We start from the raw sequence: 17,558 nt of genomic DNA on the forward strand, positions 1-17,558 counted from the left end.
CAGAAAGATTTTAAGATTCTCTAAGATATAATTTACAAGCAGCATATGTTGGTAATTTTGTTTATAGAAAATAAGCAGAGATTTACAGAGTACCATGCCATATAAATAATGGGTCAATGTAAGTCAAGTACAAGATGAATTTATAATAATGATGATAATACCACCGTATATTTGAGTAGTGCTTTGTAGTTTTCCAAAGGGCTTTCACACAAACAGCTCATAATTGATCCTCACAATGTCTTCTCTGAAGTAGAGTTAATAAGAATTTTCAACTTTAAGAATTTCTTCTTAGGAACTCTATCATAAGGAAATAATTCTAACTTCCTGGAAACAGTTAAAAGACATTTATCATACTGAAAACAACTGTCTAGGGGTAAGTTAGATAAACTGAGAAACATCCATAGTCATTAAAACTTTTATGAAGATTAGATAATACCAAAGGATTCATTTGTTATTAGTGAAGAAAGGAGGATAGAGAGTTGAATACATATAACACAATTACAATTATTAAAATAAAAACTTTAAAGATACCAAACATTTACCCTTTCTGGAGGGGTAAGAAAACTGCCCAGATGTATGCTAAAATTGTGTTACATGCTTATCTTATGGGAGTGTTGCTACTTGATAATCGTGGTGTTGTCTAAGGTTTAACCCTAGTCTCAGTGTCCTTATTTTTATAATGGGGCTCACAAAACTCAACAGAACATGGTCTTTGACTTGTTTTTCTAAACAGCTTTAAAACATTTTTGTGTCCCCACTGTGTTCACATGTATAGATGATGGTTATATCTCTTTCTTTCCAGACTGCTTTGCAAGGCAGTTTAGTGTCTTAGGAAGAGCTCTAGTATGCTAACCTCTAAGCAAAGAATCGCCTCCCAGTTATATTAGGCAAGTCTCTTAATCTTTATAAGCTTTAGATTCTTTTATTAATAAAATAAGGAAGTTGAAATAAATAACCTCTTCATTTCATCTGGAAATTCTTTGATTCCTCCCAATCTTGTTTTGAGCACATGCATGATTTAAAAAAAAAAAAGCACAATAAATTAGTTAGGTAGAGGTGATGAGAGTGTAAACTGATAAAATCATTTTAGAAAACACTTTGGCATTTTCCAGTGAAACTGAAGACATACATATGAGAATGTTTTTGACATCACTGTTCATAATAGCTGAAGACTGGAAATGAGTTGAAAATCTGTCACCAATATGTTTACCCTTAATCATGATATATTTCTATGATGGAGTACTGTGCAGGCTTGAAATCATAATTATATGCAGTAATAAGGATGAATTTCACAAACCTAATGTTGAGAGACCCCATGAACAGTATGAAAAGGCAAAAAGATAGGACACTGAAAGATGGACTTCCCAGGTCAGTAGGTGCCCAAATTGCTACTGGAGATCAGTGGAGAAATAACTGCAGGAAGAATGAAGAGACAGAGCCAAAGCAAAAACAACACCCCGCTGTGGATGTGACTGGTGATAGAAGCAAGGTCCGATGCTGTAAAGAGCAATATTGCATAGGAACCTGGAATGTCAGGTCCATGAATCAAGGCAAATTGGAAGTCATCAAACAGGAGATGGCAAAAGTGAACATCAACATTTTAGGAATCAGCAACCTAAAATGGACCGGAATGGCTGAATTTAACCCAGATGACCATTATATCTACTAGTATGGGCAAGAATCCCTCGAAGAAATGGAGTAGCCATCATGGTCAACAAAAGAGTCTGAAATGCAGTACTTTAATACAGTCTCAAAAACGACAAAATGATCTCTATCCATTTCCAAGGCAAACCATTCAATATCACAGTAATTCAAGTCTATGCCCTGACCAGTAATGCTGAAGAAGCTGAAGTTGAACGGTTCTATGAAGACCTACAAGACCTTTTAGAACTAACACCCAAAAAAGATGTCCTTTTCATTATAGGGGACTGGAACGCAGAAGTAGGAAGTCAAGAAACACCTGGAGTAACAGGCAAATTTGGCCTAGGGCAAAGGCTAATAGAGTTTTGCCAAGAGAACGTACTTACCATAGCAGATACCCTATTCCAACAACACAAGAGAAGACTCTACACATGGACATCACCAGATGGCCAACACCGAAATCAGATTGAGTATATTCTTTGCAGCCAAAGATGGAGAAGCTCTATCCAGTCAGCAAAAACAAGACTGCGAGCTGACTGTGGCTCAGATCATGAACTCCTTGCTAATTCAGACTTAAATTGAAGAAAGTAGGGAAAACCACCAGACCATTCAGGTATGACCTAAATCAAATCCCTTACCATTATACAGTGGAAGTGAGAAATAAATTTAAGGGGCTAGATGTGATAGACAGAGTACCTGATGAACTATGGATGGAGGTTCGTGACATTGTATAGGAGACAGGGATCAAGACCATCCCCAAGAAAAAGAAATGCAAAAAGGCAAAATGGTTGTCTGAGGAGGCCTTACAAATAGCTGTGAAAAGCAAAGGAGAAAAGGAAAGATATACCCATTTGAATGCAAAGTTCCAAACAATAGCAAGGAGAGATAAGAAAGCCTTCCTTAGTGATCAATGCAAAGAAATAGAGGAAAACAATAGAAGGGGAAAGACTAGAGATCTCTTCAAGAAAATTAGACATGCCAAGGGAACATTTCATGCAAAGACGGGCTCAATAAAGGACAGAAATGGTATGGACCAAACAGAAGCAGAAGATATTAAGAAGAGGTGGCAAGAATACACAGAAGAACCATACAAAAAAGATCTTCATGACCCAGATAATCACGATGTTATGATCACTCACCTAGAGCCAGACATCATGGAGTGCGAAGTCAAGTGGGCCTTAGGAATCATCACTATGAACAAAGCCAGTGGAGGTGATAGAATTCCAGCTGAGCTAAATCCTAAAAGATGATGCTATGAAAGTGCTGCACTTAGTATGCCAGCAAATTTGGAAAACTCAGCAGTGGCCACAGGATTGGAAAGGTCAGTTTTCATTCCAATCCCAAGGAAAGGCAATGCCAAAGAATGCTCAAACTACCACACAATTACACTCATCTCACACGCTAGTAAAGTAATGCTCAAAATTCTCCAAGATAGGCTTCAGCAATACTTGAACTGTGAACTTCCAGATGTTCAAGCTCGTTTTAGAAAAGGCAGAGGAACCAGAGATGAAATTGCCAACATCCACTAGATCATCAAAGAAGCAAGAGAGTTCCAGAAAAATATCTCTTTCTGCCTTATTGACTATGCCAAAGCCTTTGACTGTGTGGGTCACAACAAACTATGGAAAATTCTGAAAGAGATGGGAATACCAGACCACCTGACCTGCCTCTTGAGAAGTCTGTATGCAGGTCAGGAAGCAACAGTTAAAACTGGACATGGAACAACAGACTGGTTCCAAATAGGAAAAGGAGTACGTCAAGGCTGTGTATTGTCACCCTGCTTATTTAACTTATATGCAGAGTACATCATGAGAAACGCTGGGCTGGCTGGGCTGAAAGAAGCACAAGCTGGAATCAAGATTGCTGGGAGAAATATCAATAACCTCAGATATTCAGATGACACCACCTTTATGGCAGAAAACGAAGAACTAAAGAGCCTCTTGATGGAAATGAAGGAGGAGAGTAAAAAAGTTGCCTTAAAGTTCAGCATTCAGAAAACTAAGATCATGGCATCCAGTCCCATCACTTCATGGCAAATAGATGGGGAAACAGTGCCAGATTTTATTTTTCTGGGCTCCAAAATCACTGCAGATAGTGACTGCAGCCATGAAATTAAAAGATGCTTACTCCTTGGAAGAAAAGCTATGACCAACCTAGACAGCATATTAAAAAGCAGAAACATTACTTTGCCAACACAAGTCCATCTAGTCAAGGCTATGGTTTTTCCAGTAGACATGTATGGATGTGAGAGTTGGACTCTAAAGAAAGCTCAGCACCAAAGAATTGATGCTTTTGAACTGCGGTGTTGGAGAAGACTCTTGAGAGTCCCTTGGACTGCAAGGAGATCCAATCAGTCCATCCTAAAGAAAATCGGTCCTGAATATTCATTGGAAGGACTGATGCTGAAGCTGAAACTCCAATACTTTGGCCACCTCTTGTAAAGAACTGACTCATTTGAAAAGACCCTGATGCTGGGAAAGGTGAAGGCAGGAGGAGAAGGGGGCGACAGAGGATGAGATGGTTGGATCACATCACCGAGTCTATGGACATGAGTTTTGAGTAAACTCTGGGAGTTGGCAATGGACAGAGAGGCCTGATGTGCTGCAGTCTTTGGGGTCACAAAGTGTCGAACACAACTGAATGACTGAACTGATCTGAACTAAATGTTGAGTAGAAGAAGCAAAACAAAAGAGAATCTCCAGAAAGTTACTCTATTTATGTATAGTTCAAAAATGGGCAAGATTAGACTGTATTGTTAGGGATGAAAACTATATAAAAGCATGGAAAATGACAAGCTCTGAGAGACAGAGGGGCTGTAATGAGAAAGGGGTCACAGGGAGCTGGTAAGGCTCCAGCATCCCGTTTCTTGACTAAGTAGTGGTTATACCGGGGTTTGCTTTTATTTTTTTTATTTTTATTTTTTTCTAATTTTATTTTATTTTTAAACTTTACATAATTGTATTAGTTTTGCCAAATATCAAAATGAATCCGCCACAGGTATACATGTGGGGTTTGCTTTTAATGATCCTTTAAACAAAACATTTTGCTTTGTATGTTGTATCCTCACATGTAAACAGTTATAGGAAAACAGCAATTAAAAAAGTATATATGTGGGAATTTCCTGACAGTCCAGTGGTTAGGACTCAGCACTTTCACTTCCGGGCCCTGAGTTCAATCTCTGGTCAGGGAACTAAGGTCCTGCAAGCCATGTGGCACTGCTGGAATAAAATATATATGACACCATTCTTATAGTCTTTGAGACATATTTACAAATGCAAAGGACTGGATAGTCATTGTCATAAACCAGAGGAAAAAGAATTTTGAAATAGAGCACTTGGAAATTCATTTGTCTTAGCTTCAAGAATAAGAATGTCTGCTTTTATTAATTTTACCTATATGCAAAGCACTTTTTCTTCTTTCTAATTTTTACAATAATGGCTTTTATTATTATCCTTATTTTACAAATGAGGAAACTGAGGCTTAGAGTAATTAAATAACTCCTTGGTAGAGGAGGAATTTTAAAGAAATCACTTAATAGATTTTAAATAAATTACTGAAAGAAATCTGCGTGGACTAGTTTTGACCTTTTTTTCCCTCCTCCATCTTGCGGTAAGGTAAATTGAAAACAACTTTTGTGAACATTTAAAAATATGTAATATGAAAATAAGCTCTGAACAAATGAATAGACTGAGTTTGGGATAGATATCTGGTTTTTTTTTCTTTTTTAAGATATCGTTTCTTTGTGCCCTAAAGTATGAAAGATTTCCAAGTGTCTAGTAGTAAATGAGTTTGTGGGTGTTTTGGCATTTACCACTTGTAGGTCAAGCCCCTGCACTCAGCGGTAAAATTGAACCTAATTAGACGAGAAAGAGAGAAACAGTGTCTACATTTTTTATATACTAGATGCGATGGGCACTTTATCCAGAGTTTGCTGGGCTGTGACAACTAAACTAACTCTCATGAAAAGGAAATTACTTTGTCTAGCTAAGCCTCCCCCGCTCAGAAAAAAAGTTGTTTTAGATTTAGTTTGTAATGTCACTTAAGGTTCTTCCTAAAGGCTTGTGAACCTTCACCTTCTTTTAATAAGGCTTCATAATGACAAAGTCCCCTGAGAGTGAAATCATCTATGTGGAATGTGCCCATGTCTTTAAAAAAATTCTGATAAACATCACTTCATGGTATTTAAGAGATTAAAAAAGACTTAAAATACATAAATGTTACTTTCAGGTTATTATAGCCAAGGAAACCTGTGGCCCAGCTATCAAAACATCTTAGCTGCAGCAAGTTCTGAGCAGTGGGCTTAGCCAAATTGGTTAGCCCTTTTTAGGACTGACTATACTGTCTTTGGAGTTGACCTTTAACTTACGATATAGAATATAATTGTTTCATCTCTGAGGCACATTTATGTATCCCTTTGCCCCAACACTAATTCATCATCTGCTTTATAGTAATTCCACTCAGACGTCACCGTCAAGCGCATTGGAGGCTACTAAAGGATGTGAGTGCATGTATTTCCTAATCAGTGACATTAGTTTATATCTCCTTATTAAGGTACCCATTAAATTCATCCTGAGAGAGATAACATGAACACTAATGCACTTCACGTCTTCCATCAGTGCTTTTTTATTTATTTCTATAATGGAGTTATTAATATCTGAATTTAAAAGTACAAGAGAATGCAAAGCTTTTAGTAATGGTCTACGATCTTTTACTTTGGCAAGATGTGGAAGATATGAAAAGCAAAGTCATCCATTATTATGTTGACATTTTTATTCTCTCTCTCTAAAACATAGCCATTAAAATATACATGATACCGTTTATTTTTAAAGTAAGTTAATATCTTTTATATAATCGCCTCTTCTAAATAAAGTATATTATCTTAGTTTCCCTATAATTTATCTTTAAGTTATCTTGGTTTTCTAATTTTAATTTGAAACTCAAGAGTATATGTCCCTTTTGAATATGCCAGTCATAAAGTACTAATTGAATGTACTGTTCTAGGCTCTGGTGGATATAAAAGTAGATGCCCTGTATGAAAAACAGTCCACATGTGTATAAAATCTAACTATTCTGGTGAATTCCCTTAACCAAAATAGATACTCCATAAATCTCTCTTCATTTCCATTCATTAGCACTTGCATTTGAGACATTTGGCAAAGTTGCTAATATGACTTTCCATTTGAGAAATCCATAAACTACTGCCTTCAAGGCCTACAGCAGCAGCTGGTACCTTTTTGTTTTGCTTTGAGTTTTTGCTATTACTGTTATTTCAAAGCTGGTAACATGAAATGAATAACGCCAAGAAGTAGCAGTTTGGCAGATCCGTTAGCACACACACTCCTGTTCGTCTCACTACCGACGGCGTTATTACCATCTGCCTTTGGTCCTCACTCTTAGTCTGTTACCCCAGGTGCAGAAAGAGAAGGTTAGGTAGTACAGCCTTTTTAATTTGCTCCTTACATCAGACTTCCTCTATGGTGAGTAAAACACAATATCTTAGACGCATTATATTTAAATCTGTACTAACATTCTCTTTCCCCCAAATAATCACATGGTTCAGTACTAGTACCCACGTTTACTGGTGCTGCATTAGTTTGGGTTTAATAAGAAGCAGACTTCAAGAGGGAATTAGAGGGACAAATGATTTATTGAAAGAAGGAGCAGAGGAAGGTGAGAAGAGCCTTCAGACTGCAGTACAGATATGATACTTGTAGAAGAAGGAAGGAAGGAAGGAGAACTGAGTTGGAAAACTCTTGGACTACAACTCAGGTCTAAGTTGATGTGAAATACTCAAGCCAAAGCTGCTCACTGGAAGAGTCCCATGTTTTACCCTATAGGGCCTACCTCAGCAACATTGCTGTGCATGTCATTGGCTTGGAGCAGCCTGTATGAAGTTTGGCATGAATGCATCGAGGATCCAGAGGTGCAGTAGCTGGAGCCATCAGCCTTCATATGTATTCCCTGCTGCAGAAGATCTAAGGGACGCATTTTATGACTTACATGACTTCAAATAAGTTTAACACCTCAGTTCAGAATGTAATACTGTCAATACAGTGTTATTGTAAAGGTTAAATAAGGTTAAATAATGTATTTTAAAACCTTGGGACATGATAATACTTAATAAATATTAGTTCTTTTTCTGCTGTCTAGAATGTGATGGTTTTCTAACTTACTTTCCATAGAAGAACATCGTTAGAGTAGCAAATGTGCTGATGTTGTCTATATTAGTACTACTCAAGGTGTGTTCTACAGACCAGTATGTTACTAGCAGCAAAATAAGGAGCTTATACCAGATGTAAGTCAATGATGTCAATAAACACACTACTTAGTTCAAATGCAAATTTTTTTTCATATCAAGACAAGTAAGGAAGCAGTGTATTTAGTTAAATTCCACCACAAGCCCCTTATTTATTGCGTATTGGCACTTTGAATAGTGTTGGACTTTAGTCAAATATAACCAAAATGTAATATCCTTTTAAAAATCTGATTTTCTTTTTCACCGTATATACAACTTCATTATACCTATTTCTGCTTGTCTGCTAAAGAGGAACTCACTGGAAGCTGGGCCCTGGTAACTCATGTTACTTATGTCAGTGAAAGCCAGTAGCACTGTTAGCATTTGTCAGCTTCAGGGCCTGTGATCAAATATCAAAGTAGGCAGGTTTGTCACTGTCACATTTCTAGGCCCCTTGCCTAACTCTTACCAGCAAATACTCATCGAGCTTCCGCCCCCTCGAGATACCGTGTGCCTACTACTGTCCAGTGTTCTCACTCTGCTCTGTTACAGCCTTGCGAGCCCCCAAGTTGTGATGCTCCACCAAAATCTGCCTTCCCTCACAGTTCCAGGGAACTCCAAGTCCTGTTCCCTCAGTAATGCAGAGGTGACTTGATCTCCTAGTTACAAATTTGCAATTTAAGATTTGAGCCTGTTACTGGAACAATATTAGACACATTTTTGAACTGTGGATGCCATATCTAAATGCATGAGTTATAATCTTTCTTTGGTTCATTTCACCATGTATACCAGAAATACTTGTCATCACACATCTGTAAAGCTGCTGACCTCTGCCCTAAAGTGGGTGTTGAGTTTTCCCACAACCTTTCACTTTGGTAACCTTCTTCCATGGGATGACGTTGGGCACCGAGACATGAATCCAGGAAGTCAATCAGACCTTTTCCTTGCATGTTTAAGGATTTAAAATATTAGCTGCATATTGTTTTTAGTTGCAGGCATCCTTTCATATTCACACACATACACACACTTTCATATTGAAACTAATTAGATGGAGATTTAGTGTGTTTTTTTTCTATGTATTCCCAGGTCTTTGACGATGTGTTAACATGATGTAGTAGACTAGGAATATCTAGTTTTGCCTTCATGCTTTTAAAAACTAAAGTGCATGTTTCATAAAATTAAAGTGTCCCAAGAGTCGGTTAATATAAAGTAATATTTTGCCAAGGTCATAAGTGATTTAATATGAAAGATCATATTTTATCGTAACCATAACAGACTTAGCAAAACCTCGGCAGACAAATTGCTGGTTTAGAAATGATCTGAACTTACTTTTCCCCAAAACACAAAACCCACAAGATTGTGTATATAAGGCAACAGGCATTATTTCATTGATCCCCAAGGTTGTGGATCTAGCGGCAGCTATTACAACGTGCTTTGTTTTTATTATTGCTCTGTTTAGTTAGTCATCAAAATTCTAGCCATTTCTGTTTATAGCAAGATAGAGCATATAACCCAGGCAGCACAGCTAGTCATACCTTTTTATTGATGTAATTTGACTTATTTTGGTTCCTTTCCTGGTGTCTAACATTTTGTGAAGCCCTAACATAAATTATTGGCTTGTATAACCCACTGCATCACCTTCACCCAGAGATTTGCTGCCTGTGCAGTTCCTTAATTTTCAAGTGTGAGAGATTTATTTTTCCTTAGTGAGTCCTAATGTTTCTGCACACACACGCACACATGCTTGTGCATGTGTGTGGGTATATAGGAATGCCAGTGAGAAAGTCCGACTTATTCTTGGTTAATTCCTGCATGAGATTCTGGAGAAATCTTTAAACTTAATAGATACTGGTTGCTGTGTTCTCAAGTTGACTTGATCGTGAACAGTTTGGTGGTGGTTTTAAATTTTTGCTCCAATTTTGCTTATTTTTCCTGGGGATTCTGACTAGTCAGGGTGCTGTACGCTTCATGTCCTCAGTGAATACTTACCGACTGTGTAACTGACCAATGACATTTCCTAAGCCCATGTAAATGACTCAGATACTATTACAAATATTGTATGTCAGACAAGCACTCTATGAGATAGATGGCCTTGTCCCCACTTGACAAACGAAGATTTTGGAGCTCAGAAAACGTAAACACTTTACCCAAAGTCATACAGTTTATACATGAAGGATTGGGATACTTTATCAGAAGATTTTTTTATGTACATGATTGTATTTGATCTTTCAGTCCTTGAAGTGGACAGAATAAATTCATTTCTATGCTATTGAGTACATGGTCACTATAGTGGGCCTGGCTCAGTCCAGTACTATCCTCTGAACTCTGATATTACTTGGTGTTTGTTAAAGTTTGTAGGTCAGTAATGGCGTTGGTCACACCATTTTAGTGTGGTCACCAATGGCCGACTTTTGTTAAGTGATTCTCTGTTGCCTCCACGGTAGAGCCCCTGCTCAAATACTTGGTCTTCAAGTAAGCACTTTTATAATGAAAAAACAATGTGTGTGGAGGGCAGGGGGTGGGGGCAAGCCTTGCAGATCTGTCCATGTCAACCACCTGCTTAAAACCTTCAAATCATTTCCCGAGGTTACCTTCCCACAACCCTTCCCCCTCAAAAACAGACATTTCAGCATGCCAAAGGCTTCACATGATCTGTCTTCTTCCTCCCTTTTCAGCCTCACCTTCTGCTGCCACTTACCCCAAAACCCCTGCCACTGGCCCTTTATGCCAGGAAAGCTGAACTACTTCACTGAGGTGAGGCCCACCTTCTGCTTCTGCTTTTTTTTAAATCCCCTTTTACCCCCTTTACTTGATACCTCCCCCTGTCACTCATGTGCTAAATTCCCATTCGGTCTCCACTGTACAGTTCCGTGGTCTTTCCTACTATAAGCCTTTCTTTACCTTCCTGAATAGAGTTATTATTCATCTTCTACTTTCCCTGCTCAACTTAAAAAAAAAAATACTCATTTGGAACTTGCCTCGCAGTCCAGTAGTTAGGACTGGGTGCTTTCACTGCTGTGGGCCCAGGTTCCATCCCTGGTCGGGGAACCAAGATCCTACAAGCTGTGTAGCCTGGCCAAAAGACAAAACAAAGCCTCAGTCAAATATATCAGTATTTTTACATGTCTGTTGTCATTTATTGTATATGTAGATGTTCCCTACTAGACTAATAAACTCTGTTAAGGATGAGAGACCAAAATTTACTCATCCCTTTATCCCAACACAGTGTCTAGCACCAAAAATGGACTGAGCAAAGGTTTGTGCCTGGAAGACAGAAAGCATCAGTGACCCTCCTCTGGGAATTAAGGAATGAAAATTCAACACTAAAAGGAAAAGCCTGCCATTTGAAAGGAGAGCGGGGTACACATTAGTATCAAATGAAATTAGTGTCTTCACTTCTTATAAATGTGCTGGGCTTTGCATGTGTCTAGGACGATAATGCAGGGCTTTGAGAAGTGGAGTGAGATTAAAGAGAAGTTACACAGTGAGAGAGCATTTTCCTTTGGTAAGAAGTTAGAGGTTATTGAGTACCTTTTTCTCTTCTAGTCAAACAGAAAGCTGACAAATGTTTTCCAAGTGTTAATCAGAATTTTCTAATCTTTTGTCTTTCACTGACATTTTTATTTAATCATTTCAGATGCAATAGTAAATTACTGACCTTGTGTGTAATTCAACTAGTGCACTTAAAATGGCAATACAGGACAGATTGTTACCAGCTCACCAGGATGTGTGATGTGATACCATTTGAAGCTCTGAAAAGAGAAGGGAAGGGATTGTGTCTTCAGATAACTCAACCCTGGAGTTCTGGCCCATTAATACAGTTTTTAGTTGTATAAAAGTTACACGTGCTGCTAGTTTAGCGAGTCAAATAGTTCCTTAAGGTTTATTATGAAACAGTATTTTCCCCTGTACCTTAAAGGAAACTACTTTAGTAATTTGAACAGATTCTGTCTTATGTGTGTTAGTCTCTTAGTCGTGTCCAACTCTTTGTGACCCCCATGGACTATAGCCCGCCAAGCTTCTCTGTCCATGGAATTCTCCAGGCAAGAATACTGGAGTGGGTTGCCATTCCCTTCTGCAGAGGATCTTCCCAACCCAGGGATTGAATCCGAGTCTTCACCATCTGAGCAACTGGGGACACTTACCTCCAAGTCACTAAATAACCTGACAATATCGCTTCTTATTGGGTTTTAAGATTATCAGTAATTCCTTCAGTAGAGGATGATAGTCTAGCTCCCTTTCACCACATCTTTACTGCAGGCATATTCCATTCTACCAATATGGGTTCGTATTTAAACTACCAGTTCTATATAAAGTTCCCTCATAGATAAGACATACAGTATACTATGATTCAGAGAAGGCAATGGCACCCCACTCCAGTACTCTTGCCTGGAAAATCCCATAGACGGAGGAGCCTGGTGGGCTGCAGTTGATGGGGTTGCGAAGACATGACTGAGCGACTTCACTTTCACTTTTCACTTTCCTGCATTGGAGAAGGAAATGGCAACCCACTCCAGTGTTCTTGCCAGGAGAATCCCAGGGACGGGGGAGCCTGGTGGGCTGCCGTCTATGGGGTCGCACAGAGTTGGACATGACTGAAGTGACTTAGCAGCAGCATACTATGATTACTTTTTCTCTACCTAATATTTTTTTGTTTTCTTTGAAGTTTATGATTCTCTTATTTTTACTTTGATTAGTTTTCAATATGCTTATACCTAATTCTACCCCAAACTCTCCACCAGTTATCTAAATCTCCTCTCAAGATGTTCAGACATGTCAGATGTACAGTCAGTTGCTTGTCAGATTTTCAGTCAATTTAATCTTTGGAAATCTCTCCTGCTCCAGTCTGACCTGCTCCGTTCTCTTTGCCTTACCTAAAATCCTCAGGATTCCCATCACTTCTCTTGTGTTGAAATTCATTTTCTGAATGGATTCCATGTCTTCTTCTTTCTCAGGTTACTCTCGTTTTGTTGACAAATGTCTTCCTTTAGCTTCCTGAGAAAGGATGTATGGAGGTAAATTTTGGTGACTTTGTAAAACTGAAAGTATCTTTATTCTTTTTTTATTTGGTATGAAATAAGCTGGAAATATTATATATATATATATATTTCTTTTTATATACCTATCAGTTCAGTTCAGTCGCTCAGTCGTGTCCGACTCTTGCGACCGCATGAATTACAGCATGCCAGGCCTCCCTGTCCATCACCAACTCCCAGAGTTCACTCAAACTCAGGTCCATCGAGTCGGTGGTGCCATCCAGCCATCTCATCCTCTGTCATCCCCTTCTCCTCCTGCCCCTAATCCCTCCCAGCATCAGAGTCTTTTCCAATGAGTCAACTCTTCGCATGAGGTGGCCAAAGTACTGGAGTTTCAGCTTTAGCATCATTCCTTCCAAAGAATACCCAGGACTGATCTCCTTTAGAATGGACTGGTTGGATCTCCTTGCAGTCCAAGGGACTCTCAAGAGTCTTCTCCAACACCACAGTTCAAAAGCATCAATTCGTCGGTGCTTAGCTTTCTTCACAGTCCAACTCTCACATCCATACATGACTACTGGAAAAACCATAGCCTTGACTAGACGGACCTTTGTTGGCAAAGTAACGTCTCTGCTTTTCAATATGCTATCTAGGTTGGTCATAACTTTCCTTCCAAGGAGTAAGCGTCTTTTAATTTCATGGCTGCAGTCACCATCTGCCGTGATTTTGGAGCCCAGAAAAAGAAAGTCTGACACTGTTTCCCCATCTATTTCCCATGAAGTGATGGGACCAGATGCCATGATCTTCGTTTTCTGAATGTTGAGCCTTAAGCCAACTTTTTCACTCTCCTCTTTAACTTTCATCAAGAGGCTTCTAGTTCCTCTTCACTTTCTGCCATAAGGGTGGTGTCATCTGCATATCTGAGGTTATTGATATTTCTCCCAGCAATCTTGATTCCAGCTTGTGCTTCCTCCAGCCCAGCGTTTCTCATGATGTACTCTGCATAGAAGTTAAATAAGCAGGGTGACAATATACAGCCTTGACGTACTCCTTTTCCTACATAGGTATATAAAATAGCAACACCGACTCAATGAACAGGAGTTTGAGCAACCTTTGGGAGATAGTGAAGGACAGGGAAGCCTGGCGTGCTGCCATCCATGGGGTTCCATAGAGCTGAACACAGCTTAGAGACCTAACAACAGCAGATATATTTTAAAGAATTTTCAAGTCAGTGCTCCATTATATTTTAGCTTCCAGTATTACTTTTGATGTTTGGTTTTTGTATTTGATTAGCCTAAAGATATTTGACTCCCCCACCCCCCTTGTTTTTAATGTGATCTATATACTTTGTTTTGCTTTGCTTTGTTTCCTTTCTGGAAATCTGTAGAAAACCTCTTGTCCTCAGTGTTTTAAAATTTCAGGCTGATGGGACCTTGAGTTTATTTTTATCCATTGTGCTGGGTACTCAGTGAATCCTTTTAGTCTGAAAATTCAAGTCATTGAGTTCTGGGAAGTTTCTTTGAATTATTTCATTGATGATTCCTTCTTTATTTTCTGTTTCTAGACTACTGTTGTATTTAGGTAATAGATCTTCCGCACTGATCCTCTAATGTTATCTCTTTTCTCCTGTTTTCCATCTCTTAGTCATTTATTTTAACTCCTCAGACATTCCCTTAACTTTGTATCTTGCCCATCTATTTTTTGTTGTTCATATTTCACTTTCATATTTTAAATTGCTAAGAACTCTTTTTTCTCTGAATAGCATCCTGTGTGTAGTATCGTCTTTTATCCATCTGAGCATATTAATGGTTTTTGAAATATTTATTCTTATTTTTGTTTTCAGTTTGATCTTGATATTGTCATTTGCCTTAGAGGCACTTCTTAAGTTTAATGATACTTGATTGCATATTTCTTTTTAAGAGGAGAGGACTAGAAAACATTGGGAGCTCTTTGTGTTGTTAACTCTGAGGTTCACTTGCTGGGCTCTTTTCATTGGGGAATACCGAATGTCATCCTTCTTAGGTCTTTCCTCTGGGCTTGTCGAGGATCTTTCAGTATCCACCTGTAAAGTATTTGCCTGTGTTCTGGAGGCAGAGTGGAGGGAAGAGGGCTACAGGCCTCAGCATCTAGTATGCACACTTTCATTTAATCCCCTTGCTGGCAGTACAGTGCCTTTGCCCTTACCTGTGTTGATGTTTCCCTCTCCAAAATCTAAAATTCTAGTTTATTTGCCAAGGTGTAAGAGTGCTTGTTGCCTCAGTCTATGGAATTGAGAGGGGATCTGGAAATATAATTGTCCTGTTTTTTTTTTTAATTGAGGTATAAGTGACGTACAACACTATATCAATTTCAGGTGCATAACATAATGACTCAGTATTTGTATACACTGCAAAATGATCACTCAGTTTTCTGTTTTTAGCCCCACTTTTACTGCCAGTTTAAGAAGTACTTAGGGGCCACCAATTCCTGAGCCTTATGGTTGTTACTGAATTATAGCTCACATTGCCTCTCAAACCCCCTCTTCTGGCTTAGAATTCAGCTTTTTAAAAATCTGTCTATCCTGCTTTTCAACTTCCAAAATTTTGTTGCTGTTATAATCTTTGCAGCTCTTTCTTTGCTGTATTTACATATAAGCACAATACATACAGGGGATAATAATTTAAAACATTACTGTCTTCTCATTAGAAACAAAGGAAGCATAAAGATAGAAAACCCCATTACTGACACTTTATGGAAGTTTCAGGAGGTTGCAGAAGTCAGTGTACATGTTTCAATCTGCCATCTTAACCCACAAGTTCCCAAAAGTTTTTAAGTAGAGAAAAGTTTTTATAAAGGTAAAAGAAACCAGCAAACTTTAAAATATTTTTCATTTTAACCGAATTCAGCTTGATTTTATTTCCAACAGTAGAAGAATGAATCCAAATAAAACTAGTGAATGTCTCAAAGCCACAACCAGGTTTTGATGAATATTTTTCCTTTTGTGATCAAGAATTAAAATCCAGAAGGTCACAAAACCTAGAGATTCAGAGATATTTCCACTAATTTCCAGCACTTTTCTCCAGTTTTCCTAGGAGGTACTCATCATGCTTCTCAAAGTTAATTGATGAGGTATTATTACCCTCTGAGAAACTTCATACATTAGACTGGGAAAAGAGAGAATGAAGTAGGTTAGAAAGTTGGTTCTGCCCCTCCTAATGTTCTTCCATAATATACACTTCACAGAAATAGTATCTTGGGAAGAGCATTATTTGATATTCATAACTTTAAATCAGATAGGCTAGAGTTTTATTGGTTTTATCAGTTGTGTAATCTTTAGGAGTTACTTAACCCTCTGAATTTGTATCTTCATCTTTGAAGCAAAGATTAAGTATAGTTGGCCCACCATGTCCATGGATTTGGCATCCCTGGTAACAGTGGGCCCATGCAGGGACTTGAGCATCTTTGGATTTTGGTATCTTCAGGGTTCTTGGAACCAATCCCCTACTGATACCAAGGGGCATCTGTAATATTTTGAAGGTATATAAACTTTAAATAAGATACGATATTAAAGAACCTAGCACATAGAAGCTGAAGACCAAATGATACCCATTTTTCTTCTTACTGGTTCAATCAGGGTAAGCTTTTCAGTGTATAACATTTAGACTACATCTGAAGAGAGGATAAGCTTTTAAAAGATAAGCCAGAGATGGAGACCTTCCTGGAAGGATAGACCTTCCAGACTGAAAGAATAGCGTGACAAAAGCATGGCTATGTCAAAGAATCAAGTCTGAGACTTGTTTAAAGACTGGCAAGTACTTCCAGGTGTTTTGGACTATCCAGCACATGAAAGGCTGCAGCACAATGGGAGTGAGGCTGGGAAGGTTTTGATATAGGGGCACCTCAGCAAGAAAATTAAAATTAAAAGGTTCTCACATATTGCAGCACTGAGTGAGATACAGACAAAGCAAGGATCCATTGGGAAAGCAAGGCCCCCTTCTCTGGTAAAGCTTATTTAATATGGCTTTTTAACAGCTTGATCTGATAGAGATCAAAATCATAATGGAAGTTATTGATAAACTTGGAAAAATGTATGAGATATATATATATATACACACACTCTAAACAAGTATACTTGTCATGTAACTTGTTTGTTACTCTAAACAAGTCAAGAACGTTAAGTAAAGACTATGTCCAAGAGAAGAAGATTGCTATCTTTATGTTTCAAAGGCTGTCAGGGGAATAAGGAGTAAAATTAAACCTTGATGATGGATCAGAAGAAATCAGAAAGGAGTTTTTAGTTCCCTTGAGAAATAATATTTTCTATCAGATCAAACTGCCCAATAGTGAAATGAAAAGCTTGAAGTGAATTAAAAATCTAGTCATTAGAGGTATATATACTAGAGCTAAAATAATTATCAGAGATGTTGTAGAAAATGGGACTGTTTTGTGAAATGGTAAAAGCAAGTGCCTTCTAAGGTTATGCTCAACTCCATATGATTTTGTGCCTGACCAGGGCTCTTCTAGGTGTAAACTTTGTATCACGCTTTGCCCACAACAAACTATTCCACAAACTAGAACCTTGAGGATGGTTACAGATCCCCTGAGACAGTCCTGTCCTTTAGTCAACTATTTAAGCTGCTTGAGAGAGCTCCAGAAGCTGTCACTGGAGAGGAGGATTTTCTCCACAGTTCTGCTGAAAACAGTGGGACAGTCTCCATCCAAGTGGA

The 17,558-nt window shown here is 38.4% G+C and overlaps 1 protein-coding gene across 7 annotated transcripts in view; it reads left to right on the plus strand.

Annotated features, from left to right (window-relative positions):
* UVRAG (UV radiation resistance associated) overlaps positions 1-17,558 on the plus strand; it is a 331,316-nt gene that overhangs the window by 265,672 nt on the left and 48,086 nt on the right. The window contains exon 14 of one of the 7 annotated variants that reach the window (XM_086338469.1): positions 7,479-7,793. The exons of the other annotated variants lie outside the window; for them this stretch is intronic. Coding sequence (XP_086194595.1) covers positions 7,479-7,655 — 177 coding nt within the window. The 3' untranslated portion in view covers positions 7,656-7,793. Of the gene's footprint in view, positions 1-7,478; positions 7,794-17,558 lie in introns of those variants that run through there. 7 annotated transcript variants of the gene reach the window in all.

The sequence above is a fragment of the Bos grunniens genome, chromosome 15, assembly GCF_055505025.1.
Source record: "Bos grunniens cultivar Pamir isolate PY7600 chromosome 15, Bosgru_T2T1.0, whole genome shotgun sequence".
NCBI lineage: Eukaryota > Metazoa > Chordata > Mammalia > Artiodactyla > Bovidae > Bos > Bos grunniens.